Below are 14801 nucleotides of genomic sequence, written 5' to 3' on the forward strand. Positions count from 1 at the left end.
ATATCATGACATAAATACATTGAATTAAAATAAATTAAAGGTTCAATAGATTTTGCAGCACACGATATATGGACTTGTTTATAAAGATTTGACAGAAGTACCATATGATGGCTCGTTACCACTTTAATTAACAAAAAATAGATCCGGTAACATTCAATTGCCACTGCTATCACTTAATGCTCTGAAATGTGGTTTGCCAGCCATGAAGTTAATGATTACTAATAATGAACTTAAGCTTCCTGTTGGGAATTTGCTCATTCTGCATCATCAACAGAATGTGAACTCATGACACTTCAATCCTGCTATAGCTTGACAAGAAGTAAAACAGAAGCGGCTGTGGGTAAACTACTAACAGACTAACTGAAATCCATGAAACATTTCACTAGCCTGGACCACCAGTAATTGTAGTTGTCCTGGAAAAATGTTATATTACTAGAAGTGGGCAAATGAGAGTTTCAAAACCCAAATTTCAATTGAGAATTTATGTAAAGCTTAGGCTTCAAAATTCCTTGCTCAAGTCCTGCCTGCTACATGGATGGACTGAAGAACTTGTTTTCCATAACACAGACATACAGCAAGAGTGGGAGGGTAACTGAATTTTCTCCTGAAAACAGAAAAATATGTACAATAAGGAACAGCTACCTTCCCCTTAAACTACATGTAATAGAGGTCATCACAGGCAGAAATTTATGAGAAAAACAGCAATTGCTAAGTAAATGCTGTTACAAACTAGAAGGGTTTTCAGAACCCAGCAAAACAAGGAACATATTTGGTGCAGTTACCTTACTAAAGTGAATTTTGTGCAGAAGGTTAAAATAGTCAGGGAAAAAATGTTTGAATGGAAAAACTATTCTCCACTATGGGAGGTCCTTTGTCAGAGCAGTCAGATCACAGAATAATGAGATATGCCACACTACTGAACCACAACCAGACCTGATCTCCTGTGGACTTTGTAATTAGCAAAAACATGAAGAACCATCAGTACCTTCTTGCTGCTTGCTACCATATGTAGCATGGGACTATTGCTATCCTGGTGCCTTTTGGGCCATTCTCAGAAAAAAAGTATTTAAAGGCATTTTTAAAAGGGCTATACAAAGTATTAACTGATCAGCTGATAATGTCAGATGTACGAATGAGATATTTCAAGGGAACCGGGTCACTGAAGGGCAAGACAGAGGGGAAAGTTGATAGCAAGTACACAAAGAAAAGTCTGGGAAACTCTCCAGAACAAATCTACTCATTAACTCCTTCACCACCAAATAAGACGTGAAGTAACATTAAGCCTCAATTACCCTTAACAACCTCTCTTGGTATCAGGATCCAGAGAGGAAAACCTTAGTAATAAAACACATAAATGAATATTTACTCCCATGAGCTCATAAATGACATACATAAGGATATTTGAAAATAATAACCCCATTCTTTCTTCTGAAAACAGAATTGTAAGAGATCATAGGTTTATTCATCCCTTTTTCCTACCAAAGAAAAATGGATAGATTTGCTTAGATCTAAATGAGCTAAGTATTAATCTTAACATAGCCACAATTAATGCTCAGTCCCTTAAAATTTCCATTTCTCCACTAACAGTTTCACTGCATGTTTCTGTTGTGTGTTTTCTGTAACTGAATTAATGTGAAATATGGTAAAGGTGTGGTATAGTAAGTTGGTAGTAAAGGTTGAAAACAGAAAGGAACATGCTGACATAACATTTCATTATCTTCATCCTTTGCTTTTTCTCCATTATCTCCTCCCTATCATTAATTTTCTTTCTCCCACTATATGAACAGCCTGGTTCTGCCCTGGTTCTGTGGGCTCTTTTCCATAAAATTGTTTTTCCCCTGCTTCTCAAATTCTTATTCAGTCCTTATTGGTTCTCCGGCTACTTTCTGAACATTTCATGTCCACTAGCTTACTCACTGCTCAACCCACCTTTCCAGTGTACCTGCACTGAAGAAGGTCCCACCACAACTTTTAACCAAATAATCATCTCCACTCTCTTCTTTTGATATTTGAATGATACAGTATGTAATTATTACTGACCTACCCCACTAGGCTTTCAGTACTCTCTTCTAAGGCAGCTCTCCCTCCGGATATTTTTGAAATATTTTTTTTTCCCCTAAAAAATGATCTCTTTCCTATCTCCTACTCTGATTCACATACTACAAAGGATTGAGCTTTGATGCTTTATCTGGCTCTAGCAATTGTCTTCAAAGCTATGAAGCCCATGGTGGCCTCAGGTGGCTTCTATAGGAGGACCAGCACATTCTGACCTCTGCTTCAATAGAACACCCCCATTCTCACCTCTCTACTATGAAGAGTAACTTGCTCTCTATACAATTTCTAAACATGCTGCCTTTGTGAAGAAAGACACATTTGATTTTGGGGCAAGTGTGTAACCTGGCACCTGATGATTCTGGGTAAGATAAACACACATATTCCTTGTCTGAACAGAACAAAGTAGATAAATTAAAGGCTGCTGAGAGGAAAGTTATTTAGAGACAAGCTGAGAAGAAGCTCAGATCCAGAAGTTCCACAGGTGTTCTGTGAAAAGCATTGCCTCCATATAATTAGAAAAACAATAAACTATCAGATTAATTTGGTTAGCCATTTGTGATTTCTGCTTTTATTGGGAAACTCATTTCACACAGATTATTTTTAAAAATAAGGTTTTGACTGGTTGTGGGTCTATTTATCATTTCAAGAAGAATTTCTAGAGCAAAAGGGGAGAAAGAGACTCTTGGAACACCTGCAAATACTATATCCTATGCAGAGAGTAGCAACGGAGGAATTTGCAATGCTGTGAGAAGACAGATTGATATTTGTTTCTTGGCAGGCTTTCAAATTTAATTAAATGTATACATTTGTAAGTACAAAAATTTAAATAAAAAGGACACATAACGTGTGTGTATATGCATAGTGTGTATTCATGTATATAAAAGATGTCTTAAGATTTGTGGCCCTTAAATGCACACAACTCCCACAATTTTCAATGAGAACAGCTCTCAGCCTTTCATCATTCCAATACACAGGACAGGTATATGACACACATAGGAAAATGTCTTCTGGAGAACATAAGAAACACGCGCTGACTGGTAATTAGGGACCTTCTGATTTTATATCTAGAGATGATTTGGGTAGATGACTGTTGATGCAAAGCTATTTTGGATTTAAAGCTAATGACTGTAAACTTAGTCCACTGGTTTTCATTTTGAAGCAAAACAGAAGGGAGAGCTTTTATTTTTATGTTAAAATAAACCAGAGTTGGGACACTCACCTATTACACAGAACGGTTTTCTTGCAAAGCGAAGTCTTCCTTGCCATCCTCGGTATCGACAACAGCATCCAGCAGACCAGATACGAATAATAAATTCCAAACCAAAGACAACAATCATGACAAATTCCTAGAAAAGACAAAGAAGAAAAATGTCTGTGACAGACAGCCAATATGGAAGCATTAAGAAACACTGCATATGTCTAGCAATACATCTTTATCACCAGCAGATCCCAAAGCCAATTATGGGATCCTGCTTCTCATCATTGGTTGCTGGAAATACAGCCCCCAAAGTTTCCTGGGGAAGCATCCAAGTCTAACCTGCTACAATCAGCTACTAAGTAAGAAACACAGAAGGGCCTCGTTCTACACATGCAGTATCAATTCAGAGAACTTTGGATGCTGAGGATCAAACCACAGGTGGCTCATATAGTTAGTGAGATATTATCCACACCCATAAAATTTGCTCTTATTTTGAAGGCTGAAACTTTTGGTAAATATTTCTTCATGGTACTCCACCATAACAGTAGAAAGGTGAACTGACTGCGATGATGAAGCAGCAGTTAGGGAATCCACTTATTCCCAGGAGCAAGCTAATACATGCAACTGTAATTATATACAATGGGTATGTAACTGTTTGTAAGATAGTAAATAAATATTCATAGTAGGCATAATTTTCCCTGGACAAATTTTGGGAAACATCCAGAAGTACTTCCCTCATTGCCTAAACTGCATTTCTTTCACATTGGCATCCTCAAGACTACTCATCTCAATAGCAGGAACACGTTAATGGAAAAAAAATCAGTACAACAGTGAGATTAACAGAATTTTAGCAAGAAAGATTGGAGGATAATTCAGCTCTATACCTTAAGGAAATCTGCATCTCAGTAATAGGCAGTGATATAGTATCTACATACTCGTTCAGAATTATTAATTCTGATATTATTCTGGAATGCCATAATAAAGTTACAGGATTTGAGAAGATAAAATCTCTGTGCCAACCCAAAAGGTGAAAAACACTTGAAGGAGGTTAATCAAGAAGAAGCAGTTAATCAAGAAGAGGACAAAAGCTGTTTCTTTATTAGGCAGCTGAATGTGTTTCTACATTCAGGAGAAAGTTTTCCCTTCAGCCAATTAATTGGTTATTCCTACAGGATGAGGGCTACTGTGGAAGCAATGGGAAAACAGTGCAAATAAAAATAAGAATGCTTGCAAGGGTAGGGATGATGCAATATTGTCTTCTCCTCAATAAAGTGTTTGGATGTTTTTAGACTGTGAGATCCTAAAATTCTGGAAGCCAATAAGGCTAAAGAGATCACATATATCAACTCAGGCATTAATTTACCTGAACTAATGACAGTATTAATATTGTGTCATACACAACCTTATGATTAATGGCAGTACACTGAAATATTCTAAATTCAATTTGCTTTTGCTTCTTGACACCATAAAACAATTTGAAAACATAGTATTACATCTTAAAATGGCAGCTTGTACAGCTGCATGGCACTGGTAGATTTTTTAGGCCCTTGTTAGCATCTTCATTTCCAATTCTGTGAATTCCATACTGAATTCATAAATAAGCAAAATGAGATCCCTTTGCTAAAATGCAGCTAAAGAAAGCATTAATATCATTTTTTGGGGGGGAAGAAAAGAACACAGGGAAAAATGAGCGTGGCTGTTTAAGATTTTCTTTTTATTCATCTTTTGCAAACTTCCACTTAATTCCAATGTCTGAGCTGTTGCACAACTTTAGAAAAGACTATCTGCAAAGCTGAAAAAGTTCCCCATGTAGTAACTGCATTTTGTACCAGCTGCCTACCATGTGGTGCATCGCCTTGTATGAAATTCTGTGTAGGCCAAGACTAAAAAGAACAAGAAGACAAATTCAAAAAAGAAAAAAGAAAAAAAGAAAAAAAAAATAAAGGAAGAGCATGTATTTTAGTTGTTTAACTACCACTTTTACAACATGAGTTGTTGAATCTGGTTTAAACATTGTTTGATGATGTCTCTGAGTTTACAAGGGTTGATAGCGTGTGTCCAGGCCATTTGGCATCTGATTCTCTGTTAAGTTACCACTTTGGGGCAGGGGTAACAGACACTGAAGGAGGAGAGGAAACATTATCTGTTTCCAATAAAATCTTTTCCTTGTTAAAATCACATCCTGTTTCATTTCACTATTGTTCCAGTTTTTTCTAGAAAACTTACTGTGTGTACAGACGTGTAAGGAACACCTCCTTAAGTAAGCACCCTGAGATGCCATGGGCATTGCTCAGCCCATGTGGGCAGTGCTGTGTGTGGGAGCTGATCCACACAGGCAAGAATGAGTCCTCCATCGCATCTCAAACCCCAAGATTCCTGCTAGGCCTCCCTGCTGGCATGAACGGAGAGTGCTTAATGATGCACAAAGGACTACTCTATAGCTTCATTTTGGTTAAATTAGTATCATAAAACTGCCGATAGACATTAAAAAGTGTTAATTTTTTGATAGTTTAATATTCTGGATCCTATTAGTGTTATGCAGCTTTGCATTCGTCATCTTCACTACCATTAGCAATTACTATTTGCTGTAACACTCAGTTATGCAAAGATGAGCACAGTCATTGTATGCTGAAGGCATATTTGAGAGTCTTTTTTGCTGCACGATCTCCCCTTGGAGGCAGAAATTCCATTTTTCTCTCTCCCACACATATATATACACACAGACATCTACCACAAAATGAAAAGTCATGATGATAAATCGGCTCTGCGGTAGAAAAAAAATGCAAAAAGCTATATTTTTTTAAAATTTAAATTTAAATTTTATTTTTTTTAGCAGGTGGAGGGTTAAAGTATGAGATTTTTCTCAGAAAAGCAGTGTGGAAGAAATGTCTTTGTTCACTCCATGGGAAAAATGGTTACAGTGCCTAGCAACACCATAAACTTATGCACAGTGATAGACTCTCAACATTGAACTTTCTGTTAGTTAAGGAAATTTTACAAACAGCAGCTGTAGTTACAGTAAGTGAGCTCAAGTATATTAAATACGACTCTGTGCACCGGAATGCAGATTTAAAAAGTCCTGCATAAGGCTTTCTTACACACACCAAATTTCTGGAGGTGTTAAAGTACAGTATAAGACTGAATAACAGGAAAGTCACTGAATAAGGTGGAGATGGGATTTTGCACTAATTTTTGCACTGTATAGCAATAACTATAGCAATATTTCAAAATGATCTTTACATCCTATCCACCTCTACTTCCTCAAACTGAATTTAAAAGGAAGGCATCATCATGAATGCAGGAAAAAGATTTTCCAGAAACTTTTAAATAACTTGTTAACTTCTTAGCAACTGAAACATAAAATCAGAGTGTAATTGAAAAGGCATGTGATGGAGTAAATCATTAGAACTCATACAACTTGTAGGATTGCCCTAGAAATGACACATTCGAAGTATCTTTTTCTTGCATATAATATGATGGAACATCATCAATTTTGGTTCACTTAAGAGATAAATAATAACGACTTCTACATCAAAATGGGAAAAATCTTCCATGGGTGCCATGTTTGGACATAAGGAATCCATGCACAAGACAACTGCTCTCCTGTTAATTTAATTATACTTCTTGTATGGAAATTGGGATATTATGTATTCCAGAGACTGCTGAAATAGGACAGTGGAGCTGCAGACTGCCTGCCTTGAGGTCACTAGAGAACAGGGTCTATAAGTGACATTATCAGGAGCCTAGGTCATATACTTGAACATATTAAATTAATCTCCTGAAATAAGCTTTAATCAGGCTACAAGTGCTACCATACTGAAGACAACATCTTTGTAGTGTAGCTGCACGGCAGATACTCATCTGCTGTAAATCAGCAGCCTCTCAGTCAACACAACAGTAAGAATAGGAGGAATTAAGTCATCCTATAGCAGCTAAGGATCTTCTGTTCCCACTTCCCTAAAAACACATCAAGAGGGACATCAGGTGCCTCCAAATCAGCGGGAGAAAAGGAAGAATAAACATTTTCTCATCCTTTCATTTGTTGATGACAGTTTTAAGAATGTCACCAGCTGCTGAAATTTCTTTATGGTGACATAGGATGAATCGTTGATACTATGCAAATAGCAATGCGTTAGTATTCCTACTCAAAAAAGATGAGAATGTTTTCTCAATTGACTAAAGCAAGAACACCTCAGCTTCTGCACCCTCCTCTCAACCAAAAAACACCCTTCAACTGATTTAAAGCACTGAACACCACAGTTGGACTCTCATCGTTAACAGACATTGTTGGGAGGTGACGGTGGTGCAGTGCTATTGCATTTCAGAGAAACCTGAGAAAGTTTTGAACTGTAAACAGCTGTGCTGCAGAAGCACTTGTAGGACTCGGGACACTCCTGTTATACTGGCCACTTTCCAGATTAAAATCAGCAGATAAGAATATGTGCATATGTTACCGTTCAAAATAATGTCGTAATTTGAACCAGATCATTGGAACTAGAAGATCCTTAAGGTCCCTTTCACCATAAACCATTCTATTAATCAATTATTATTATTCTTAATTCAGCATTAGAAGGGAAGATCTTTGAACTAAACAGCTAATAAGTGTTCACTTCACTAACAAATGTTGTAATTCTTTCCAACTGAAGTTTAGCAGTGGAAGAGGCAGCCATAAATCTGGAAATATAACCAGAGCAGACCCTATTAGTGGCATATAAATCACAACCAGAGACTGTAGTGCAGCTCCCAGCAGTACCCACTAAGTATGAAATTAAATGTATGCACATTTTTTTTTCCTCTTTTATCAGTTTTGTAATAAATGTGACACTTTTACAACACCGGTTTTCTGAATTATGATTAAGATTTCCCATGCTGATTCTATGTTAATGGAACATTATTAAGAAATCAATCCTGTGCCTTTTAATTTAATATGCAGCCACAAGTCTATTGATATAATATTAAAATCCCAGCATACGCTCAGTTTTAATTAGCTGCACATTATATTGGACTTCTGCTATCCAATTCCCTCTTAGCCTTTTGCTTATTACCTGAAATAGTATCTATCAGTCATGTTTCCTTATTTATTCATAACAGGAAAAAAAAACCACAAACAAACAGAATTTTTGTGTCAGGTAAAACCAGCTTTAACTCAGACAGCAAAAACACACGCTGGAATAAAGTAGCTGCTATTTGATTACTTATAGAGTATTTACCATACCAGACCGAACTTCTAGCACTGGAATTGTGCTAAACTTCCTCTGCATCCATGGGGGAAGGACAGAAACCCCAGGACAGCTGGGGATGCCACAGAAACAAGTGCCCTTGAAGCACCAAGATCCACTACTAAAAGAACTTTCCTCCACACAGCATCTGCAGGTTACAGTGCTTAACATCTAAGTACGTATATCAGCAAACTTATCCCAAAGCTCCTTTTGGCTTTGGTAGATGTGTTTCTTCCAGAAAGACCCTGGCAACTACTGAAAACCATTTTTCAAATAGGGAAAACTGCAATAGAAAATGCTGATTTCACTGTCCATCCTGCTCTATCCCAGACACAACATCATCCTTAAATATCATGCTTTCCTGTGCCTCAAATTTACACTCATTGCTTTGCTCCAGGTCATACGTTTATGCCATGTACAACTACACTTCTGAGATAATTCCTGAATGGAGACAACATCAATAATACTCACACTATAGAAAAATCCTCTACTTTCTCATCATCTTTGTATCCTACCTTATGCTTGTTTACATTTTCTTCCTCTGTAGCAAGAGATGAGCAGTGAATGGTCTCATTTTAATTATAAAATGATCTGCATAGTCAAAACAATGAAGTGCCGTACAGCTGTACCCAGGCCTTTGCATCCCCTCTGCGATTTCTTCACGCATTTTTTTCTGCTGCTGTCATGTTTCTGATGTCTCATGCTACAGGCAGCCACATCTCAGTAGCAACACAGATCCCAGATCTCCCTTTTACACAGATCTTTTGCTCTGCCCAAAAGAAATGTAGAAAGGTGCCAGAGCAATCACAGAGCAGATTCTTTTATGCTCTGGGATCCATGCTAATTTTGTATTGATGCAAAGGGCTTTGGCTAGTTGTTACAGCTGGGCATATGTATGTGAATTAACTGGTAACATTTGGCATTCTGATAAAAGGAGGGGAGTGGGATTCTTTTATTCTTTGGTCTTAGCATGTTTGGACTTGGTAAAACCTAGAGATTCAGTAAATGATATTTACTGCATTCTTATTTATTTATTCTTGAAGTTTTCTTTAGCTCATCAACAGGGCTTCCCTAGAAGGATACCATGGTATGCTTCAATTACTGGGATACCTCTGGGCATCTGGGATGATGTAGTTGGAAATGTTTCTGTACCAAATACATTCAGAAAGTAATTTCAAGAAAGTGTTATATGAAAACTGGTAAATTTTGGCATATTTAACTGGGAAGGAACTTCACTCAAGCTCTCAAAATGCTCTTATGCCTCAGGTTTACTGAAGTTATTCACATCTGCCACATCAGCATTTGTTTTTTGTGTAATTTTTCATTTATGATACTTTCACTCAGTTCCCTAGACTCTGAAAAAGTTGACTTTCTTCCCTCTTTTCACTCCAATAGTTAAGCTTTTAAATCCAGCATATCACATTTTGCATTTTACAACTGCCATTTGTGGAGTGTTTTTCAGCTTTTCCTATTCTCTGTTTTTCAAAGTTTATGGAATTTTGGTCTTCTGGAAAAAGAGAAAAGCAAAATCCTTCCACATCCTCTCAAAAACATATACATTTATCTTTGTGAGACATTCATTTCCTGTGATCGTATCTACATTTGGTGTAATCAGCCAATTCCTGTCATGTTCAGATTTGATACCAGAATTATTATCCTGTCCATGACATACATCCCTTCCTTAAGCATTCCATGAAAGCCTCTAAACTCGAAGCAACCAGTGCTTATTTTGCTAATTCACCACTGTAATCCTCAGGATTGGACTTAGATCCAGTATGTCTCTTTGTATTTGCCACCATCTACACTTAAAAAATCTTTAATGCTCCTGTTATGTGTATGTCTGCATCTGATCCTTGCAGATTTTTTTTATTTTTATTTTTTTAAATATCTGCCTGTATTTTGTACCACAGATTGTGAAGTCCTTAAATTGAATCTTGTGATCAGATTTCTCCTCTCACTTGAGGAAACTGCATATGTGTTTGCATGCTTTGTCACATCTGTGCTGAAGGGGCTGAGTTGTTTCTGCAAGTTGCTCGGATGGTGGGGTTATGTCTAGGTTTCCAGACAGCTTTCATATCACTGATATTCTGTCTCTTTCAGTATTTTTTTTTCCTTTGATAATACAATGTTTTGTAGATTTTTTTTTTTTTTTCCTTAAGCATTATTTCTGATCCTGTACTTCGATTTTTCTCTAGAGATACATTCTGCATTTCAGTTTGGCAAGCTGATATTTCCCTGCCAAGGGTCAGGTTTAAGTTTCTGAATTCAAAGTCTGAATTTAGACATTGATATGAATCCATTTTTACTGTTGCAGCCTGCACTACCTGTTTTTTGTCTGTTTTAACAAGATATTTCTCACTATCCATATAACAAGTTAAGATCCTCATCAAACTCTAATTCAATACTTTAGAGCATAAACTCTTGCAAATCTGCATCTATGCAAAATGCTACACTTATGACTTAGAAGTCATTTGCCATACTACCTCATTATTGTTTACTTGATAAAAATAGGAAGAAGACATATCATGGAAGAGCAATTGTGCAAGGAATTATGTTTGTTTGTCTTTAAAGGAAATCCTGGACAGTTGGTTTGGCTCTTTAGCACAATTTTGTTGATCTGACTAAAATGAGATGTGCTGTTCCCTCCTCAAAGAATTACACTCCTGTTAATCTGAATCATGACACTTCATCAGTAACATCTAATCCTCTCCCATTTTTCACTCATAATCTCCATATCCTCAAGTTGTGAGTGTTCTCCTAGAGAAAGTGGCCCCTTGAATGGCTAGTTAGAAGGTCCTTTCTGGAGTAACGGCAGTCCTTTCTTAGGAACACATTAATTCATACTAGTCCTCTGTGCTATTAGTACCAATTATCTTTTCTACTGACTTTATGCACATGGCTATATTATATGATGGACAAGGTAAGTTAAGTGACACATCTTACATAGGAGCAGGAATATGTAAGAAACCTACAGTGAACCCTAAGCACTGCTAAAAAGAGATATCTCAGATACCTTCATAGATGGTATGTGATGTTACTTTGTTATGAAATCATTTTGATTGTTACTTTCACCTCTTACCATAGCTACAGTGTGTGTCTATTTGTTTTAGAGGTTTGTTGGTTGGTTTGTAATGCCAACACTACCATCTCATCTGTTCTCTCTTCAGGTCTCGTGGTCTTTATCCCACAAGATGATCTATTTTGTGGGACAACTGATCCAATGATCTGAATAGAGCACTAGCCACCATTTTTAAAAATCTGTTAGAATCACAGAATCATAGAATCACCAATGTTGGAAAAGACCTAGAAAGATCATCTAGTCCAACTGTACACCTATTACCAATAGCTCCCACTAAACCATGTCCCTCAACACAATATCCAATCGCTCCTTGAACACCCCCAGGGTCGGTGACTCCACCAGCTCCCTGAGCAGTCCATTCCAGTGCCTCATCATCCTTTCTGAGAAGTAGAAGTTCTGCTCTGCCTAGCCTTAAAATTTTGTAGCTATCATTTGTATGATTACATTCTGGTGGATGGATTCACTCTTCTAGACCAGAGACAAACTGAATACACACTTGCCTGCTAGAGAGCAGCTATATGCTATGCTTTTAATCATCCTCCTTCTATGTTTCTTTTATGGGGAAATATTAGAAGAGAAAAATTTTAGGAAGAGCTTAATTGCTAGAAGCACTCACTAGACTCTCCTTTTGAATCCATGTAAGTGACCACAGTAAGCACAGAAGTTAGCTTCATCTACTGTACTCTGTCTGCTTTTATGTTTCCGAGAGTTATTAATGACTGAAGAACATGTTTCCAGAGTACATTTTCAGAGGCCCTTATTTTGGATAACTATGTACAGTTTTCCATCCCAGTCCTTTTCAAAGAAAAACACAAAGCAGATTTGATGAAACCAATTCTACAGAAATTCACCAGTTTTGTGATTTCTCTGGCTTGATTAAAAATGAAAATTATGAAAAAAAATGGAGTTATTTGCCACTTCCAGTGAAAATGATATTGCTTTTCTACAGCTTCTTTCTTTAAGCCAGAAGCTCTAAGACACTTGAAGAAATGTGCCAATTCCAGGTCAAATGAAACATCTAATCTGATGCAAGTTCTTTCTGGACTTCTGATTTGCCAGCTCTCTATGGGTCAACTCATACTTTCTTGAACGGACAGGAAACAAATAGAAGCGAACAAGTTATTTGCATAGCTTTAGCTGAAAAAGATTTTAAACTACAGAAAGTTTGGTCATGAGAGTGAATGCCCTCTGATTCCAGTTATTTTTTTTTCTTGGCTTTCTTCCCCAGAAGATTTGATTTTGCCTTCCCAGCCTAAGTTTTACTTCCCTTGTGTTTACCATTTGATAAAATGCCAGGAAATGTACTTGCAGGAGATCAGCAATACGCCAAAGATTATTTTCTTGCTGTGTTAGTTGGATTCTTCAGCTGCTTGTGGCTTTTTTTGATGTTGAAGTAGATTTTCTTCTACTGTCTGTCTGGGATATATCACTACTGCAGCTTGAGTGTCAGAAGTTATGTGCACAGATGAAGCTAAAGCATAATTATAATTGTAGGTACAAGCAGTTTTATCTGATGCTCTCCATCTGGTTAGGCTTATAATTTCGGAAAGCAAACCTAACCAAATTCATTACTGATGTAGTAACAGTTCATATACTCATATATCTGAAGGACTTTCATTTTAAACATAGAACTCAAATATCGAGTGCCTTTCCTCTGACAGGCTCCCCGATGAGCAGAGGGTGCCTAGGAATCCAGCAGTGCTTATTCAGGTACTGAAAATGAAGCCCTGGCTGGGTGCAACCTGATGTGGTGTGGTTGCTTTGTGCTGGCCCTGGGAGCAGGGCTTGGGATTTTCTGCAGTCCAGATGAGTCCATTAACCACTGCTGACACCCAGAAGCCCTCAGCTAATACTTCTTTCCTAAACAATTATTTACTTTGAGCTATTGCAGAGCTATTGAACTCTGTTGTATTTTTTTCTGAGAGTGTTTAAGATGCAGTGATCTGAGGCTGTGTTCTCTGCTCCCCGGTAAGATGAGACTCAGGGAGACAGATAGATAGATTGATAAATGGAATGACTGACTGCAGAATCTTCTCTGCTCCTCTGGCCTTTCTGGGAAGGAGAAAAAGGTTTGCTTACCTCATTTATACTTCCCTTTTAACCTTCCCATGTAATTGCTAATAGCTGCAATATGTCAAAAGTCACAGGAGCTGGTGCAGGCAGCAGCTCAGGTATTAAGTTGAAGAAACATTACATTAACTTTTTAGCCAATTAACATGGCTCTAGGGGGTACCATCTGGAATAAATCTGTGAAGCAAACAGTTCACAGAAACCCAGCAGGCAGCTCTACAGATTGTTGTACTGTACTTCATTAGAAAATAAACATCCATCTTCCATCTTGAGCACGAAGCAAAACGGTATTAAAGCAGATCTCTGACAGTTAATACAACTGTCTGTATTAAACGACACACTTGTAGGAAGTGTGTGAATCACTGTAAGTAAAAGGTTGTGGAAACTCTAGTGACTAATTATTTGCTGGCACAGCCAAAACAACTCTTCCCAAGTAAAGGCAGAATTGCATTACTTTCTTATTTTGTGTTTGCAATAACTTGCTTTGATAACATTACTATTATCAGTTAATGATTCAGTAATGCTGAGAAGGAGCAAATCACGCACCAATAAACTGGAATAAACCAGTCAGTTTTAGCTTGCTTCTGGAATTTCATACTTTGCTGTGTTTATATTTTTCTCCATTAGAGACCCACAGCAGGAGCCATAGAATTTGTCATCACTGGATTTATTCCTGCCAAGGGCTGCTGAACACATGAGGCTACAGCACAGAAATGCTGGACCAAGCTACTAAAACTTTGATGCTTCAAATATTAACTATCCATGCTCTTCCTTCTTACAGTCATTTCTGTGTTGGAAGGATGGCAGAAAACATTAAGTCAGAATTGCTGAGATGAGCAAAGCCCATCTTTGAGACTATGGAAGCAGGAAGCCTCACAGAGGCTTCCCTTCTCAAGTCCCAGGCAGCCTATCTCTGCTGACGGACACTTCTACAAGTACTTTGCAGGGACTGGGATATGGACTAATGGAGCTCACATTCCTCAATCCGTCCATGGGAGCAAACCCAGAGCTTCACAGAGCTCTTCCACTGTCAAACTCCCAGGCAAGCCATAGCAAACCACAGGGAACATGCGTATCAGCCAGCTGAGGAACTGGCAGTAAGCACACCAGCAAAACCAACAAGTATGTGACTCACGGGAAATGCATATTTTATGTCAGAACAAATGGCTTTTCTGCAAGC

At 37.7% G+C, this 14801-nt stretch overlaps 1 protein-coding gene across 2 annotated transcripts in view; it reads right to left on the reverse strand.

Moving 5' to 3' along the window:
* KCNQ5 (potassium voltage-gated channel subfamily Q member 5) overlaps positions 1-14801 on the reverse strand; it is a 244582-nt gene that overhangs the window by 66484 nt on the left and 163297 nt on the right. For both annotated transcript variants that reach the window (XM_015859067.2, XM_015859068.2), the window contains exon 3: positions 3275-3401. In XM_015859067.2, the coding sequence (XP_015714553.1) occupies positions 3275-3401 (127 nt within the window). The remainder of the gene's footprint in view (positions 1-3274; positions 3402-14801) is intronic.

Source organism: Coturnix japonica, chromosome 3 (assembly GCF_001577835.2).
Source record: "Coturnix japonica isolate 7356 chromosome 3, Coturnix japonica 2.1, whole genome shotgun sequence".
In the NCBI taxonomy this organism is placed as follows: domain Eukaryota; kingdom Metazoa; phylum Chordata; class Aves; order Galliformes; family Phasianidae; genus Coturnix; species Coturnix japonica.